At 34.5% G+C, this 19482-nt stretch overlaps 1 protein-coding gene across 3 annotated transcripts; it reads left to right on the top strand.

Moving 5' to 3' along the window:
- Positions 1-7926: 7926 nt before the first annotated feature.
- LOC111051924 lies at positions 7927-19172 on the top strand. 3 transcript variants are annotated; one of them, XM_039435880.1, is made up of 5 exons: positions 7927-8073; positions 11751-11759; positions 12056-12228; positions 15322-15587; positions 18896-19172. In XM_039435880.1, the coding sequence occupies exons 3-5, from the start codon at positions 12154-12156 to the stop codon at positions 19158-19160; spliced, it is 606 nt and encodes a 201-aa protein (XP_039291814.1). In that variant the 5' UTR covers positions 7927-8073; positions 11751-11759; positions 12056-12153; the 3' UTR covers positions 19161-19172. The 3 variants fall into 3 exon arrangements, with proteins under 3 accessions (XP_039291814.1, XP_039291813.1, XP_039291815.1); XM_039435879.1 differs by lacking the exon at positions 11751-11759 and having other exon boundaries at positions 12052-12228; XM_039435881.1 differs by lacking the exon at positions 11751-11759 and having other exon boundaries at positions 7927-8134; positions 12052-12228.
- The last annotated feature ends 310 nt before the right edge of the window (positions 19173-19482 follow it).

Raw genomic sequence — 19482 nt, 5'->3', positions numbered from 1 at the left:
TTTTACCGGCCTGGTCGGAAAACAATCACTTTCGGCCACCATATGACGCACGTAAACCAGCTCATTACATCCAAGTGTGGCGAAAAAAAATAAACGTTATCCGAAAGATCCGGTAGCTGAGACCGGTACGCTTTCAATAGATTGATGTTTACTTGATAACCGTGAGTTGGGGACTGACGAGCATTGTTGGAGAATGTTGAGGAATAGTGGGGGAGGAGGTATTAGAGCGGGCAGCAATTTTTGATTCACAATTTTGCCACTACAGAAAAAATAATTTTGCCTCCGGTCTCACAGACCGGTGTTTCGGTTAAAGTGTTAATCACGGTTAAAATTGAACCGGCTTTTGTGCAACCGGCACATAGACTGTGTCAAAAAGTCATATCTGAATAAACAAACTGTTTTCAGTTTTTAATGAACAATAATATCTTGAGTTTAACAGTATTCTTAGATGGAAACATATTGTATAGCTGAAAGAACAAAAGAAAATAAAGGTGCTGTAAGTTTTTGGATAGAGAAAAATGTGTTTTTTTAATGTTCTATATAGAAACGTTTATTTCAACGTTTTATTGAGCGTTGAGAATGGTGTTTGTTCTATTAACTAAATGAAGACGTATTTGTAAAAGAAAAAACAAAATGCTGTATTCCAATTTAGCAAGTGAATAAAATTGTTCGAATCAATATTGTATGAGCACTCCCAATAATGTATAGTAACAACTTTTGGTATAAATGTAAGCGTACCTCTTTGATTCTAATAAATGAAGACATATAACCTTCCGGCAGTCGCGCTGTTGTAAAAAGTACAACAGTGTCGTTGTCGTGTAGACCCGGCATAAGGCTCAACTCACACTTACGCGACTCAGGTCGAGAAGAGACTCGACTCTAGTCGAGAAGAGAATCGACTCTAGTCGAGAAGAGACTCGACTCTAGTCGAGAGCATGTGTTTCCTAATGGTGACACTCAGACTAGTCGATTCTAGTCTCCGTGACGTCACCATTTGAAAACATATGCTCTCGACTAGAGTCGAGTCTCTTCTCGACTAGAGTCAAGTCTCTTCTCGACTAGAGTCGAGTCTCTTCTCGACTAGAGTCGAGTCGAGTCTCTTCTCGACTAGAGTCGAGTCGAGTCTCTTCTCGACTAGAGTCGAGTCTCTTCTCGACTAGAGTCGAGTCTCTTCTCGACTAGAGTCGAGTCTCTTCTCGACTAGAGTCGAGTCTCTTCTCGACTAGAGTCGAGTCTCTTCTCGACCTGAGTCACGTAAGTGTGAGTTAAGCCTTAGAGTATTAGGCCACCCCTGGCTCAATAATGGGAATCCTTACCGTATCCAAAAACCATAATGTTGGTCATCATTAACCTTCCGGCAGTCGCGCTGTTGTAAAAAGTACAACAGTGTCAGTTTTTTTGCTGCACAAAACTATTGAATGGGGTGGTGTCAGTGAATGAGTCACCTATGCATTCCAAAACTTTCCCCCATCACTCCACTGAGTTGCAGTATCAACCGAGCAATGGTTCAGTCTTTAGGTGCCATTTAGTCGCCACAGTGCATAAGATAGGGGAAGACTGTAAACTAAACGAACCAATAACACAGAATTGATGGCTTTGTTTGATGTACCTTATTGGGATATGAAATGGTAACTATCCAAATGTTCATAGGTGTAAAATAATCCAAGAAGATGGGAAAAGTAATTATACAATTAATTAATATGTTTTGACAGTAAACAGAGTACATAACACTTGGAAAATTGGATGTTGTACAAAATACAACACGCGACTGCTCGTGTGATTGAGTAGGGCGCGACTACCGGAAGGTTAATTTATAAGAGAAAAAACATAATGCTCTATTCCAATGTAGCAAGTGGATGGAATTGTTAAAATCAATATTTAATGTGCATTCCCAATAATTTATTGTAAAAACGTTTTATGTAAGCTTACCTCTTTAATGTTAATAATGAGAATTGTAAAACTTAATGACATTTTTGATTAGCATAGCAATCTCGTATGTTAGAATTGGTCAGTTTACTGCAGTGAGGTCCACGTTATAATGGCAGTGTCTGTTTAGCAATGGTATTGCTATCCTTGTCTATCATTCAACAAAGCGGATAGCACTATCTCTTTCTCGCTTAGCTCTTTTGCCAGATCGACTTTGAACAATGTAGAGTTATTAATTAATCAACAAAATAATATCGGGACACCGAGCTTTGATCGTTATTCTTATTTATTGATAAACTGAACACAATTCTCTAAAATTATCGTGTTTATATTTCACAGCTGGCTATACGTCAGCTTATGAATTTCGGGGATGCGATATTTTGATTTTCCACAGAATCACTTTTTTACTATCCACAGCTGTTTCAGCCAAGGATGAATTATCCTTTTAATGTCGGTCAGCGAGTTTTCCCAAGGATGAGACCTAGTGCAATCGAATTTTTATATCATAAACCTACTATGGAGCCGTTGAACATAAATGAATATAACCAATTAATATTAATAACCAAATATAAATATATATTCAGATATACAGAAATTGCTTACCTAATATAATAGGATTTTATCTCAATTATGAAAATTCATTATATGAAATTATTGAAACATATTATTTCTTGCTACATAAAATATAACTATTGATAATTTTATACGAGAATGAACAGTTCATATTACATCAATAAACCTGTATCAGCTACCGTCTATAGAAGGCATTGACAAGACAGAGGATCGGCAACGTTGTTCTCCTATCTTTCTTCACTGCCATTATAACGTGGAACTCACTGTAACTATTATAGTCTGAGAATTATCTATGACAAGTTATTTTTTGGGGGCGTTAATTCAATTCCTAGATTAATTTTGGAAATGACATCTTAACCAATTTTTTAATTTGATAAATTGAATCTCTGGAGAGGGCTCCATGTAATTGAATGATTATTCTGATACAATTTCAATTTCAATTTATTTATTTATTTAATTGAATGATTACTCTGATATAAAAATTAAACCTCCATTGGCTGAGGGTAGTGCTATTTTGTATGACATATTCATCTGTTGATTCTCAATAAAATTCCTGATTCACTATGTATTCTTTGATAGATTTTTAGATTTGTGGTTTTTTAAAATTTGAGAACGATTTTTTAAACATCTTGATTGGGAATTTCGAAAAATCCCCATAGTGAATTGTGATAGAAATATTTTTCAAGTTCTTGTAAGTTGATGAGTACAGCTGCGTTTACACCAAAGTTATTAACAAAATGTTGATAACTTAATCCTTATAGATTCTATTAGATTGAACCATAGAGAAACAATAGCGTAAGTAGATATCCCATGGTATAGGGCGTTTATGTCGCAACTTTTACTGTTATCTCAAGCCGATTACTGTCGATTTTTACTGTTTTGTTGGGGTGAGAGTGTATGAACGGCACAATATTGATTGATTGAGTACTTTATTTATGTAGATTACAATATACTGGCTTATACAATTATATTCAATAGCTTACAATACAGCAAAATTATAGATGCATTTACATAATATAGACAAGAAAATAATTATTGAACTGTATATGATATGAAATAGTTATTTGTATATCTAGAGTGAAAAGTGCTGTTTTTTCTCCCTGAGGGAAAAGTTTGAAGCCCGAGGCGAAGCCGAGGGCAACAATTTTCCTGAGGGAGAAAAAACATTGTTCACTCATGATATACACAACATTTTTCCTCGACCTACATTTTTATAAAAACTGCTAATAAAATAATTTTTAAAAACGTATGTGATCAAACAATGTGTTACAACATAATCTTAAAAGTAAACAGAAACAGCTGGCTTGTAATCACAGTTCTCCTCCGACAGCACTATCTGTCGGCTAAAGTTGTAACAACAATGACAGCCAAAACTACAGCTATGATGAAGTTCCCGTTTCAAATTTGATTAGTTAATAAGTAATATTCGTTGGCTGATATTTTGAATAACATGGAATAAAAGAAAAAAATATATACATTTTTTTTAGTATAGTGATATGAAGTTTGTAATAATAATTTCAGCATACAAACATAAATTTTATATATCGATCAAATGTCTGGTTGAGGTATTGAATTTAGTTGGTTTATTGACTACTCTATATGCTTCCTCATCTGAGCTTAGACCTTCTGACCTATTCCAAATGTACGTTTTTAAAATAGAGATGCTTCCCATGTTATTTAAATGGAGTCACTTTCACTCCCTAGGGAGTTTTTCTGTTTTTTAGTACCGAGAGCGAAAAAGTGACACTTTAGTATCATGTTTCAGGGAGTAAAGTAAGTACTTTTGACAGTAGGTGGAGGAAAAAGTAATTTGTAATATAATAACTATAGATAATTAAATTGTCATGCATCTACATAAATTGGCGGAGCTTTGGACATATCAATGTCCATTCTTTGGAAAAGAATATTAAAAATATCCTCCCCACTAACTCTCTACCAAAATGAGAGACTACCAGCGTCATAAAGCTTCACGGGGAAAGAAGTACGTTGACTATGGGCTTGAGATAACAGTAAAAGTTGCGACATAAACGCTCTATACCATGGGATATCTTCTTACGCTATTGTTTCTCTATGATTGAACATAACTCATCATACACATGATGAACATATGTGTTTGTCAAATTCCGTTTAATCTAATAGAATCTTTAAGGATTAAGTAATTAACATTTTGTTGATAACTTTTGGTGTAAACGCAGCGGAATGAATGTGAGCAGAAATTGATTTGTTGACTGTAAATATATAAAATTTATATACAAATATATTCATAATACCCAGCTTGTACCTTGGTATTCTAGAGCTTAAAATTTCCAAAGTATTATGATGCAGTTGATATCCAAAATAACTATTACAAAATAGAAATCATTAACGTTTTTCTCAAGTACTAGCTAGTATTCCATATTCTGTTCTAGCCCTAGTTGTGGAGACTCTTTCATTATATTTAGAATAAGTAAGTTAATTTAAAAATAAGATTGAGGTATGATATATGATATTACTACTACATGAGAAGATGAAATCCTTTGTATTTGAAAATACATTTTAATAAAATGATGCTTTGATAAATAATAATTGTGTATTTTGTGTTTTTTCAGCCTGTTTTGTTCAATCACAATACTGTAATAATTAATTGACTGAGCGAAGTAAGGTCTAAGATTCAAGTCGACGGTTTGGCATTTCTCTTAATGTTTAGATGTTTGAATGTTTATATGTTGCGCATTTACGGCGAAACGCGGTAATAGATTTTCATGAAATTTGACAGGTATGTTCCTTTTTTAATTGCGCGTCGACGTATATACAAGGTTTTCGGAAATTTTGCATTTCAAGGATAATATAAAAGGTAAAAGGAGCCTCCTTCATACGCCAATATTAGAGTGAAAAATCAGACTATAGAATTATTCATCATAAATCAGCTGACAAGTGATTACACAGATGTGTGGAGTAGCCAGTCTATTGCTGTATTTCCATCTATATATATATGAAATCGAAATGGCACTCACTCTCTCAATTCAATTCAATTCAATTTATTTGCCATATACACAAGATTTATACAATTACAAATTCACATAATAATTGGGTACATCATACAGAAATTCAGAATATACTCTATTCTAGAAATAATAAAAATAAATTACATGTAACATAACTGAAATCCCAGTTGTACTCATTTTACCGGCAGTAATTGCTAGCAGAGACACGTGTCTGATCGCTAGCAATGAGTTCAGTTCAAATCATTGAAAGATTTTTTCTTATTTTTTCTTCTTGACTGAAACACAAAAAAGAACTTTGTTGAAATTCACAAAATCACAATTTTAGTCGAGTTCACAACTCGCAGAACTAAAAATCTACCGGACCAAAAACGTTCAAATTTGGAGGGTATGTTCAGTTGGCCCTTTTAGAGGCGCACTAAGAAATCTTTTGGCAATATTTTCACTCTAAGGGTTGTTTTTAAGGGTTTAAAGTTCGTCTTTTAGCATGTATATTCTTCTTCTCCCAATCTCTTAATTATAATTGAAATTTCCATATCATATGTTACTATATAACTATAATCTAGATAGAGTACCTCTTCGAAACAGTTGTTAACTGGCAACTAAATTAAATAATTTTGTCAGGTTGGCATTAAGTTGAGTTGACTTTGTTAGGTTGGCACCAATTTGAAGATTTAAATGCATTTATCGCGGAAATATTGATTGGGCACTGCTACTTCAATCCTGGGAATATTATATTACCAGCCGTCAGGCTCGCTTCGCTCGCCATATCCGTTTAGCCAGACGTTTAGTCTGGACCCCCCGACTGGATTGTCCTAACATATGATAAAAATGCTCAAATTAAAAATGCAAGCGAGCGAAGCGAGCCTGCTGATCTCATTCTTGGACGATCAGGTCGGGGGTCCAGAGGGCGGAGCCCCCTGGCTAGACGGATATGGCGAGCGAAGCGAGCCTGACGGCTAGTAAGGTCTATAGTTTGAATCAGGTACTTGTGGATGAGAATACTGCGTGAGGTCTACTGTTCACAGAACTACTAGTACTACCCGTTCACAAACATTGAACTTGTTGAAAATGTATCTTTCCATTAATGTTAGTAGACAGTTGACTATAATATTACCCGTTCAAAAACATCGAACATCTTGAAAAATGTATCTTTCCATCAACGTTGTAGACAGTTGCAGCCAGACCTGATAACAGCGCTCACACTCACATTCTGGGACGACACGTCACGGTACGATATAGGACAGAAAGCTCTATGTTTATTTAGGATTTTTTCTAGATATTTTAAATTGATAAATTATTTATTAATTTTTGAGAAAACATAACAACAGGTCAATGTAACTCACTGAGCGTGAGGTCTACTGTTCACAGAACTACTAGTTATGATGTGTTTTATTAATTGAGTCAGCTGATGATTCCAACTAGAATAATTTGAGTTCAACTTTTTTACTTTCCTTGCCCTATTACCATAGGTAAGGAAAGTATTGCTTTCCGAAAAAAATTAAAGTAGCCCAATTTATAAATTTCTCATACGTTTCAAGGTCCCCTGAGTCCAAAAAAATGGTTTTTGGGTATTGGTGTGTGTGTGTGTGTGTGTGTGTGTGCGTCTGTGTACACGATATCTCATCTCCCAATTAACGGAATGACTTGAAATTTGGAACTTAAGGTCCTTACAATATAAGGATCCGACACGAACAATTTCGATCAAATGCAATTCAAGATGGCGGCTAAAATGGCAAAAATGTTGTCAAAAACAGGGTTTTTTGCAATTTTCTCGAAAACGGCTCCAACGATTTTGATCAAAATCATACCTAAAATAGTCATTGTTAAGCTCTATCAACTGCCACAAGTCCCATATCTGTAAAAATTCCAGGAGCTCCGCCCCATCTAGGTAAAGTTTGATTTCAGATTCCCAATTATCAGGCTTCAGATACAATTTAAACAAAAAATTTCGAGTGGGAAAGATCGAGCATGAGAATCTCTACAATTAATGTTCAGTAACATTTTCACCTAAAATTAAAAAATAAGCTCGAAATTCGAGAAAATGTGATTATCCAAACTGTTGGCAACTGTTGATTCTATTAAATGATCCACTATGAAGAGATAGCAGACCTCGTGTGTTTCCAGCGTTATTGACCTATCACCAGCTGGCTCAAATCTTTGAATAGTAAACTTGAGATGCGCGAGTACACTAGCGTCAGGTGATCAATTTTCATAACGGTAAGGAAAGTTGTGTGAGTTCGCCACACTAGATTTTTTTTCAGAAGTATACATTACCATAGAGAAACGATAGCATAAGTAAATATCCCATGGTATAGGGCGTTTATGTCGCAACATTTACTGTTATCCCAAGCCGATAGTCCACGTAGTTCTTTCCTATGCAGCTGTGTGACGCAAATTGATCATCCAATCTCTATTGATCTACAAGACATGCTCAAAGTCAGGTGACTGAATTTGAGATAATGAATACATAGAAAACTATGATAAACAAACCACCACTGATAATGTCTTGGAAGTTGAAAAATTCTTAATGAGGAAATAAAGTTTTTGATTGAAATTGGGAAATTCAAGTAGGTTACTACAGAGGCAACAGGCAAGTGACTTATAACATAGCGTTTGTTTTATAACACTACCTATTCCACAGTACTTTTCAAGTTAGCATAATATGTTATATACATTTTTTTAAAACTCTTATTTCATTAACCTGTAAAATTTATTACTAACTTACCATAGCTTAATGGGGCTGATAAAATGGTAATTTCTAGATTGGTTGGTAGGTTGACATGTAGGCCTAAGCATAAATGACTAATAATTAATACCGTATTTATTAATTATTAAAAATAATATGAAAATGTTGAATAATTTATCACTTTATAATGAAAGAATCGCTTGGCTTGCGAAAGGTTAAGGATCTAACTCTTATAACTCATGAGAAAAGAACTATTGCTTAAAAAATAAACAAAATATAATCTAATTAAACAGAAAACTTGAGTAATTTATTTTATCCGTTTTGAACTGGTACTGTCATAACTCCTACTGCAAATATTGACAACAGGGTGAAAAGCTAGATGGAAATTCACAGCTATCCAGAGATTGTCGGTTTGGTGTAAGGGTAAGCTTTCCTGACTGGCAATTAGGAGGTACCGGGTTCGAATGCCGGGCTGAAAAATAATTTTTGAATAGTAGCGCTTATCGAATTTCCATCTAGCTGTTTACCCTGTTATCAATATTTGCAGTAGCAGAAGTCTTCGGGGTGATTTTCAGCATTAAATTGGGATTTTCGTTTAATAATAATTAGGTTTTCATTAATTAGCATTTGAACAAATGCAATTTCCAATTTATTTCCATCTGTAGATTGGGTGGCCGCTATGGCTTCGTATAAAATGAGCGCTGCTATCCAGAGATTGTCAGTTTGGTGTAAGGGTAAGCATTCCTGACCGGCAATTAGGAGGTACCAGGTTCGATTCACGGGCTGACAAATAATTATTGAATAGTAGCGCTTATCGAATTTCCATCTAGCTGTTTACCCTGTTGTCAATATTTGCAGTAGCAGAAGTCTTCGGGGTGATTTACAGCATTCAATTTGGATTTTCGTTTAATAATAATTTTACAGAGAATGCCAGCTCATAGGTACCCCGTAATAATGTTTTCTCTTCTTCAAGAAAAGTTTTTTTATTGAATGAAAAAGACTAAGAAATTGTCAAAAACCACTGATTTATTGATAATTAGAAAGACCGGTTTCGGTTATTACACCATTGTCAATCTCTGATGAGCTCAGACAATGGTGTAATAACCGAAACCGGTCTTTCTAATTATCAATAAATCAGTGGTTTTTTGACAATTTCTTAGTCTTTTTCATTCAATATGAATAATTACCACAATATCAACTTCTCAACTACACAAAAAAGTTTTTTTAGGTGTACCAAATAGAAACAATAATTGGGTTTCACAATTAAGAGATATGTGTCCGGAAATATGGGAAGACTATAATAGAGAGTTTCAGAATATTGATGGAGCAGAGATAAAAATCCTTTCAAATTTATTCAGGGATAGACTTAGGCTTGCGGATATAAATAGATCCCTGGAATCTGAAGCTCATTCTTTTTACAAAATTATAAACCCCAATTTTTCATTAGCAGATGAGTTGATTATGAGAATCGGCATGGAAAAAAATAAGATGTGTAGTACAGCTAAGGTTATCATCGAAAAGAATGATTGGTTTTTTTCTGCAAGGAAAGAGTTATTTAGTCAACTGTACCGAACGTTGTCCTAGTTGCAATAAAAACGCAATAGAAATCTTGAACATATTTTGTTATCTTGTCCGGTTTATGAGAGTTCTAGACGTCGATTCATTATGAAATATATACAAAATGTAGTTCAAAATCAAGATAAAATAATGATATTATTGTTGTCAAATTTCTCAGCAGAAAATGTTCATAATGTTTATATTTATGTGAAAAACGTTCTATTTATCAGATCCATGATAATGGACTTATAACTCATATCAAGATCAAATACAGATAATTTTTTCAAATTTAATCTTGAATATACGATAAGATAATGATGAAAATCTCCACTGAAATAGTTATGTTTTATCTAAATGAGTTCTCTGCCACTATTTTTTATAATTCACCGAGCGAAGTGAGGTCTAAGATACAAGTCGACGGTTTGGCATTTCTCTTAATGTTTGAATGTTCGAATGTTTATATGTTTATATGTTTATATGTTGCGCATTTACGGCGAAACGCGGTAATAGATTTTCATTAAATTTGACAGGTATGTTCCTTTTTAAATTACGCGTTGACGTATATATCATTGGTTTTTGGAAATTTCGCATTTCAAGGATAATATAAAAGGAAAAAGGAGCCGCCTTCATACGTCAATATTAGAGTGAAAATCAGACTATAGAATTCTTCATCATAAATCAGCTGTCGAGTTGACTATAAATTGCATGCCATGACGCATGCAATTCAATATCTCAATGTAACTTGGTAAAAAAATAGCAGCTGTGTAGACTATAAATTGCATGCCTCATTGCATGCCTCATTGAATGCGATTTTTATGCACCATTAAAATAATAGGATGCAAAGAACTTATAACAGCTCGTCTGGGCGCCTAGATGTCTTCTGGTTTTCTAGCGCTAAATTCCGGAAAGCGTTATATGATAATTAAATCTTGTGTAAGCATGATCTGATCAAATAAATAGTTAGTGTATCAGTGTGGATGTGCTTATGGTTTGGGACGTCATAATAACTGCGCGAGGTCTACTGTTTACAGAACTACTAGTTATTAATTGATATATTTTTTATGAACGAGTGCGTTGTAGGGGTTTGATTGCTGGTCAGAATTAATCATCATTAGCAATAAATCATTAAATTTTTCTAGTCATGCATATAGTTCTCCTAGTCATTTCTTATTGGTTTTCTGATTAATTATTCACAATATTGTTTCTGTTAATTATTGTTATTAAGTTACCTACATTGTATCTTGTTGTGTAATATTGTCATATATATACTAGTAGTTCTGTGAACAGTAGACCTCACGCAGTATTCTCATCCACAAGTACCTTATTGAAACTAAAGACATTATGGAAATACAGCAATAGACTGGCTTCTCCACATATCTGTGTAATCACTTGTTTGCTGATCTATGATGAATAATTCTATAGTCTGATTTTCACTCTAATATTGGTGTATGAAGGAGGCTCCTTTTCCTTTCATATTATCAAAATGCAAAATTTCCAAAAACCTTGTATATACGTCGACGCGCAATTAAAAAAGGAACATATTTGTCAAATTTCATGAAAATCTATTACCGCGTTTCGCCGTAAATGCGCAACATTTAAACATTCAAACATTTAAACATAAAGAGAAATGCCAAACCGTCGACTTGAATCTTAGACCTCACTTCGCTCGGTCAATTATTTGAATGTTATATTGTTTCCAAATGCTGGTACCTGGATACTAACTCTATTTATTTGTATAAAATATGTTCGATAACAAATAAAAGTTTTGATTGATTGATTTACAGCATTTAATTTGGATTTTCGTTTAATAATAATTATTATCATAGTTCATAACCTGGATTTGGAATGTTGAATAAATTGAAATAGGAACCCTTTGGGCAGATGCCTGTGAAATCAATAAAACTATAGTGTGGTCCACGTTATAATGGCAGTGGATAAAGATAGAAGAATAGCGATGCCGATTCTCTGCATTAATTAAATTTCTACACTGTCAAAAACATAATTGGCATTGTTGTGGACCTAGAAAAGCATAGTACCTCCGGCTTTTTGGAATGATAGACAAGGATAGCAAAACCAAAGTTGATCAAATACTGTCATTATAACGTTGACCTCACTATAGAAAAGGATAGTACCACCGGCTTTGTCGAATGATAGACAAGGATAGCAATACCAAGGTTGATCAAATACTGTCATTATAACGTGGACCTCACTATAGAGACCCCCTGGGTTGAAGAACTCGCTCATGAACTGTTCTTATTTATTTCCATCTATCATTTATTTCTCTCGAATTCATAATAAATTTAGATGTACTTCTTTCATCAACAGAACGCATAACAGTTACAAAGCATTCCATCTCGTTCCACACATTCATAAGAACAAGTCTGAATCGAAACAAGTGACTGAGGAGAAACAAATTTTTGTCCAAAAATGGAAGAAGAATATCAGTCGACATCTGACGCTGAAAATGCCGACTTTACAACTGATGATACCGATAATGAGGAGGTAACTATACTCAAATTCTCGAAAATCTGCCAGAAATCTGAAGTTATTTATGACTAGAGGGTGACCCATGCTTAGCAAGGGTCTATTTTAAAAATCTGTGTAATGCATGCAATGAATTGTTGATTGAAAAGCTGATTGATTATGAATAATATTCTATAGTCAGAATGATCCTATCTTCAAAGTAAATAATATACAGTACTAGCCGTCAGGCTCGCTCCGCTCGCCATATCCGTCTAGCCAGGGGGCTCCACCCCCTGGACCCCCGACTGGATCGTCCAAGAATAAGATTAGCAGGCTCGCTTCGCTCGCCTGAATTTTTATCATGTTAGGACAATCCAGTCGGGGGTCCAGACTAAACGTCTGACTAAACGGATATGGCGAGCGAAGCGAGCCTGACGGCTAGTAATATAATATTCCCAGGATTGAAGTAGCAGTGCCCAATCAATTTTTCCGCGATAAATGCATTTGAATCTTCAACTTGGTGCCAACCTAACAAAGTCAACTCAACTTAATGCCAACCTGACAAAATTATTAATTTAGTTGCCAGTTAACAACTGTTTCGAAGAGGTACTCTATCTAGATTATAGTTCTATAGTAACATATGATATGGAAATTTCAATTATAATTAAGAGATTGGGAGAAGAAGAATATACATGCTAAAAGACGAACTTTAAACCCTTAAAAACAACCCTTAGAGTTGAAATATTGCCAAAAGATTTCTTAGTGCGCCTCTAAAGGGCCAACTGAACATACCTACCAAATTTGAACGTTTTTGGTCCGGTAGATTTTTAGTTATGCGAGTGAGTGAGTGAGTGAGTGAGTGCCATTTCGCTTTTATATATATAGATTATAGTGATATCAGAGTATGGAGGAATTCCTTTTCTTTTCATATTATCCAATGCAAAAATGAAAAAAAATCTGGTGTGGCGCACTCACACAACTTTCCTTGCCGTTATGAAAATTTATCACCTGACGCTAGTGTTCCCGCGCATCTCAAGTCTACTATGCAAAGATCCAAGCCAGCTGGTGACAGGACAATAACGCTGGAGACACACGAAGTCTGCTATCTTTCCATAGTGAATGATTTAATAGAATCAACAGTTTGCAATTGAATAGTCACGTTTTCTCGAATTTCGAGCTTATTTTGAATTTTAGGTGAAAATGTTACTGAACATTAATTGTAGAGATTTTCATGCTCAATTGGCAAGGAAAAAGTAAAAAACCTTGTGTATACATCGACGCGTAATTGAAAAAGGAATATTTTTGCCAAATCTCAGAGATTTCTATCAACGCGTTTGGTTGTAGTCGCGTTACAAACAGACAGACAAAATCAAATTGAGTTGAAACATATACCTCACTACGCTCGGTCAATAATATTAATTCATTAGCATTTGAATAATTGCAATATCTCAGTAATTTCCATCTTTGATTTGATTGTTTGTGTTTTATAATCTAACCAAAAAATACCACTGAAGATATAATGATGCCTTAGTGCTTCTTCTTCTTCTTATTTAGCATTACAACACAGCCTCCCTCAATTTCCGCCTCCAAGCATCTCTGTCCCTGAGTTAGTGGGAAGGATATTTCTAATATTCTTTCCGAAGAATGGACATTGATATGTCCAAAGCTCCGCCAATTTATGTAGATGCATAACAATATAATTATCATCTAACAAATTGCTTTTTCATATCATATACAGTTCAATAATTATTTTCTTAGTCTATATTATGTAAATTCATCTATAATTTTGCTGTATTGTAAGCTATTGTATAAATGTATATAAGTGCATAAGCCAGTATATATTGTAATCTACATAAAAAAAGTACTCAATCAATCAATCAATCCACCGCTGCACTTTTCCATCTTCGCACCCCAATTACTGCTGCATCCTTATCCACCACGTCTATCCATCTTGTTTTGGGTCGCCCTTTCCTTCGCCGGCCATATATTTTCCCTTCCATTGCCATGTTTGGGGGGTAGGCATCGTCAGCTCGTACCAGGTGTCCTGCCCACCTCAGCCTGCGAACTCGCATCACAGTGGCTATATCTGCATACTGCTACAGCCTATAAAGTTCGTCATTATGCCTCCACGCCAGACTCCTGCTTCCTGTATGCCTCCAAACACTTTTAATATTCTTTCCGAAGAATGGACATTGATATGTCCAAAGCTCCGCCAATTCATGTACATGCATAACAATATAATATCTATAGTTATTATATTACAAATTACTTTTTCATATCATATACAGTTCAATAATTATTTTCTTAGTCTATATTATGTAAATTCATCTATAATTTTGCTGTATTGTAAGCTATTGTATATAAGTGTATAAACCAGTATATTGTAATCTACATAAATAAAGTACTCAATCAATCAATCAATCAATCCAAACACTCTTCTCAGGATCTTTCTTTCAAAGACGCCCAACATTCTTTCATCCGCCACCGTAGTTGCCCATGTTTCACTACCATACAGTAAGACAGTCTTAGTGCTTAGTGCATTGAAACTCAATTTTGGCTCAAATAAATTATATGGAACTCACAATATCGTTTTTATTAGCCTACACCTTGATATGGAGAAACTCCGCAACATCTCTGTTGATAGTGTAAACTTTTACAATATTTTGTGATTAAATAAAAACACAAATATGCTACACTCTAACACTGTGTAAAATTTATTTATTATTTATTTATTTACAATGCAAATGAGACTAATGTAATAACATTGAAAGATGAAATAATAAGGTAGTCCTTGTGCTATTTTTCATCCAAATTTATAGGTGACAAAGTCCAAGATAAGGTTAGAATTTCACGTGTACATATTTTTATAAAATTTTAGTCCAAAATAAACATTAAAACTATAAATTTTGAATTTAGATGGTTTGAATTAATAAATTAATTAGAAAAATTCCACTCAATTACCAACCACTTGTAACGAATAATATTTTTAGTTATTTAAGAAAATTTGGAACCATTCAAGAAACACAAACTTGTAAACACAACATATTTGTGTTTTTATTTCATTATGGACCGGTTCTACAATATTGACAATGACTCAGTCGAATTCTTTGTGACACAATTCTATTTTATCAGGATGTGATATCAAATGCTGACAAATCGACAACAGCTATGGATGGTAAGGACCGAGTGAGCAAATCAAAGACGAAAAGAAAGAAGAGGAAGATGAGGAGAAGAGGGGGAAAGAATGGCAAAAAAGCAAAAATGGCAGATGATGATGAAGAAGGTGCATGCCCAAATGGATATTGTCCATGTCCACATTTGCACTTCAAGGCAAATGTTATCGAGAGGGAAGTTCTGACAAGGGAGCAGCATATGATGTTACTATCGACTCCAAGGGGGTGAGTCATGTCATTTGAAACTAACTAGTAGTTCTGTGAAAAGTAGACCTCACGCAGTTTTCTCATGCACAAGTACCTGATGTCACCTGTTTTAAATGTTAACAAACGCACTTTTTGTGTAGTTGAGAAGTTGATATTGTGGTAATTATTCATATTGAATGAAAAAGACTAAGAAATTGTCTAAAACCACAGATTTATTGATACTTAGAAAGACTGGTTTCGGTTATTACACCATTGTTAATCTCTGATTTGAAGACCTTAAAGAGGTATGCATCTTTAAGCTGGGTTTACACCAAAGTTATTAACAAAATGTTGATAACTCAACCCTTATAGATTCTATTCGATTGAACGGAAGTTGACAAACACATATATGTGCACTTGTGTATGATAAGTTATGTTCAATCTAATATAATAATCTATAAGGAATGAGTTATTAACATTTTGTTAATAACTTTGGTCCAATCGCAGCTTTAAGGTATTTTGTTTTGCAGTCATGGTATTATTATGATTAGTATCAATATTCTCACATTCGAAAAAACTAATTTAATAGGTGATTAAAAATAAACAAATGAACTAAATAATGCTGGAGAAATTATAATATTTTTGATTGTAAAAAATTAATTTTCATCAGATAGAAAGATTATCACGGAACTGGATGAATTATATCAAATGGAATACACATTCAAACGTGAACTGAGTTTGTTAACATTTAAAACAAGTGACATCAGGTAATTGTGGATGAGAATACTGCGTGAGGTCTACTGTTCACAGAACTACTAGTATATGATTTAATTGTACGAATGACACTTTAGTTATGATCCCTCAAAAATCGTCAGGTTTTTATACCGGGCCCTGTATAATTCAGTCTATTATTATTAACCTACTGTTTATGACTAATCATTCTGTAGGAATAGTATATTTCGCACCTAGAGCAGAAAATGAAATTTTTCCGGCTCAAAATCTGTTTTCAAGTCCGAGGCCATAGGCCGAGGACTCGAAATGATTGAGAGCTGGAAAAACATTTTTTCCCGTGGTGTGAACGCTATTTTTCGCCACACACAAAAATAAACAATATATATATGAGAATAGTTGTTTACTAAGCACGTCCGAAAGCAGAAGTGGAAGGTGATAGCTCTAGCAAATCTGAGGTAATCTGGATATATATATATATATATTTTTTTTCACTTTTAGTGTAGTTGAGAAGTTGATATTGTGGTAATTATTCATATTGAATGAAAAAGACTAAGAAATTGTCAAAAAACCACTGATTTATTGATAATTAGAAAGACCGGTTTCGGTTATTACACCATTGTCAATCTCTGATAAACTAAAACTAAATACAAGAGCAGCAGAATTTATACTAGTAGGCGAGTACTGCTATTGGTCGAGGGCATGAACGCCTGCCATTGGCCTAGCTAGACAGTCTCCTCCCCCTCAACGGTGTGACAAAATGGCGGCTTAAGCAACAGAATCGCCATGATAATAAAATTTACTTTGAGTACAAAATAAGAACCAAGAAAACAAGTGTGAAAGATAATAAAACAAATATGTAAATGGAAAAACTATTGACTAATGTATGCTTACAATTTTATGATAAAACTAAATTCGTAGTGTTGTACTGGTTGAAATGAATCTGGTCATTTAAACTATACTGGGAATTTTCCTTAATTACTCTTGTTATTTCTAAAGCCTCTAGAATATTCAAAGTTCTGCCTTTGTTATTAACATGCAGAAACTCAACATTCTCCTTAACTGTGAACTTGTGATTATTTGTTATCAAATGTTCTGCAAAGTTAGATTCCCCATTTTGTTTATTCCAATCTCTGATGTGTTCTTTAATTCTACTTTTGAAACTTCTACCAGTCTGACCCACGTAACAAGCATTACAATCATCACATTTAAGTTTGTACACCCCGCTTTTATCCCAAATATCGATTTTGTCTTTACTCCAGCTAAATAGACTATTTAAAATAGGTTTGGTCTTGAAAGCAACATGAAATCCATTCCTCTTCAATTCCATACCTATCTTATCAGATACATGACCTAAATATGGGATTGTTATCCAAGTCTCCTCCTCACAGTTTGAGCCTACAAAGCTAGAATTGATTGAAATGTTTCTATTAATTCTACTCAATAATCTGTCCACCATACTTCCTTCATACCCATTTGTGACAGCTATCTGTTTAATTTTAGTGATCTCAATATCAAAATCATGATGGCTCATAGGTATTGTTAGTGCTCTATAGACCATACTATTGAAAGCAGCAAGTTTGTGAGAAATAGGATGACAAGAATGAAGAGGAATGATAACATCAGTATGGGTTGGTTTTCTGAAAATAGAAAACTTGTGAAAACCAGTGCTATAATTCACCACTCCTAGCTGAATTATTTATGGATAAGTTAGAAAGTAGAATCATTGAAAATAGTCATTTTAAAGATAAAATTGTTTACTGGTTTCGATATGTTGATGATATTATTTGCTTATGGAAAGGAAGTAACAGACAACTAGACAATTTTCTTTCCTATCTGAATGGATTACATCAGAGTATAAAATTCACTGTAGAGGTAGAACAGGATTGTGTATTGAATTTTCTAGATTTAAGAATAGATCATAGCACTGGTTTTCACAAGTTTTCTATTTTCAGAAAACCAACCCATACTGATGTTATCATTCCTCTTCATTCTTGTCATCCTATTTCTCACAAACTTGCTGCTTTCAATAGTATGGTCTATAGACCAGGCGTTCATGCCCTCGACCAATAGCAGTACTCGCCTACTAGTATAAATTCTGCTGCTCTTGTATTTAGTTTTAGTTTATCAGAGATTGACAATGGTGTAATAACCGAAACCGGTCTTTCTAATTATCAATAAATCAGTGGTTTTTTGACAATTTCTTAGTCTTTTTCATTCAATAATCTGGATATCAGGAAATTGTCTAAGTATTTTTATTTTTTATTCTGATTCGTCTAAATAACCTAAAAGATGATGTTCAATTATGTGGGAGGTTGAGTTTATACTATTTTATTCTTTCAAATGACAATAAGATGATAGTATTATAAATGTTTTAATTATTGAATGAGGAACATAAATAATGAAAAGTTTTTTGATCACCTTTCTTAGTTCCATGTTAGCGGCTGGAAAGGGTACTTACTCTTTCCGGCCTAGGCCGGAAAGAAACCTGTTCTGACGTCAGACGTCAGAGTCGTCTGCAAACAATGTCTTTCAGATCTACATAGGGACTGGAAAACAGCTGCTTTCTGTGCAGTGTGGCGAAAATTGATTACTTTTCTGCTCTGCTTTTGTGCCAGATACCGCTGGGAACCTGATCGCGCCGCACGGTATTGCACTAAGAGGTCAAGAAGAAAAAGAGTGGGCTGCTCGGGAGATGCTGACGCTAAAAACGCAAGTAAATCGGACCGTCGCTGTATTAAGCCGGCAGAGAAGCATATCGGACCGGACGACCAACGTTATGTCGGCCGATTTCTCGGTGAAGTTTGGAATTACCTGCCTCCCGATATGGTGGACAACCTGAAGAAATTGCTCGTTGAAGAGTTTGGCATGAGTGAACAGTAAGTGACATCGAACTTTGTGCCCGGTTGCACAAAAGCCGGTTAAATTTTAATCATGATTAATTTCCTGAGAACCAGTCATAGAAGCCTTCTTTTCGAAAAAAACCTTCTCTGTTTGGTTTTTTGAGGAATTAATCACTGTTAAAATTTAACCAGCTTTTGTGCAACCGGGCACTATACTTTTATCTTTACAGTCTCCACTTCTCCTATATAGTGAGGTCCACGTTATAATGACAGCAAAAACCTTAAAGATGCATAGACTCACATGCAGCGCTAGTGTCATACTTTGAATTGAAATCGGCCATTGAGGGGGCAACCTATAAGAT

This window comes from Nilaparvata lugens, chromosome 9 (genome assembly GCF_014356525.2).
Source record: "Nilaparvata lugens isolate BPH chromosome 9, ASM1435652v1, whole genome shotgun sequence".
NCBI classification, from domain to species: domain Eukaryota; kingdom Metazoa; phylum Arthropoda; class Insecta; order Hemiptera; family Delphacidae; genus Nilaparvata; species Nilaparvata lugens.
The sequence above is the reverse complement of the archived record's forward strand: the minus strand, read 5'-3'. Positions and strand labels throughout refer to the sequence as shown.

Bases quoted from the DNA above. Each gene is read 5' to 3' on its own strand.
- LOC111051924 (XM_039435879.1), top strand. From the start codon at position 12,154: ATGGAAGAAGAATATCAGTCGACATCTGACGCTGAAAATGCCGACTTT. The intron at 12,229-15,321 runs GTAACTATACTC...CTATTTTATCAG, and splicing joins ATGATACCGATAATGAGGAG to GATGTGATATCAAATGCTGA. The intron at 15,588-18,895 runs GTGAGTCATGTC...CTTTTGTGCCAG, and splicing joins TTACTATCGACTCCAAGGGG to ATACCGCTGGGAACCTGATC.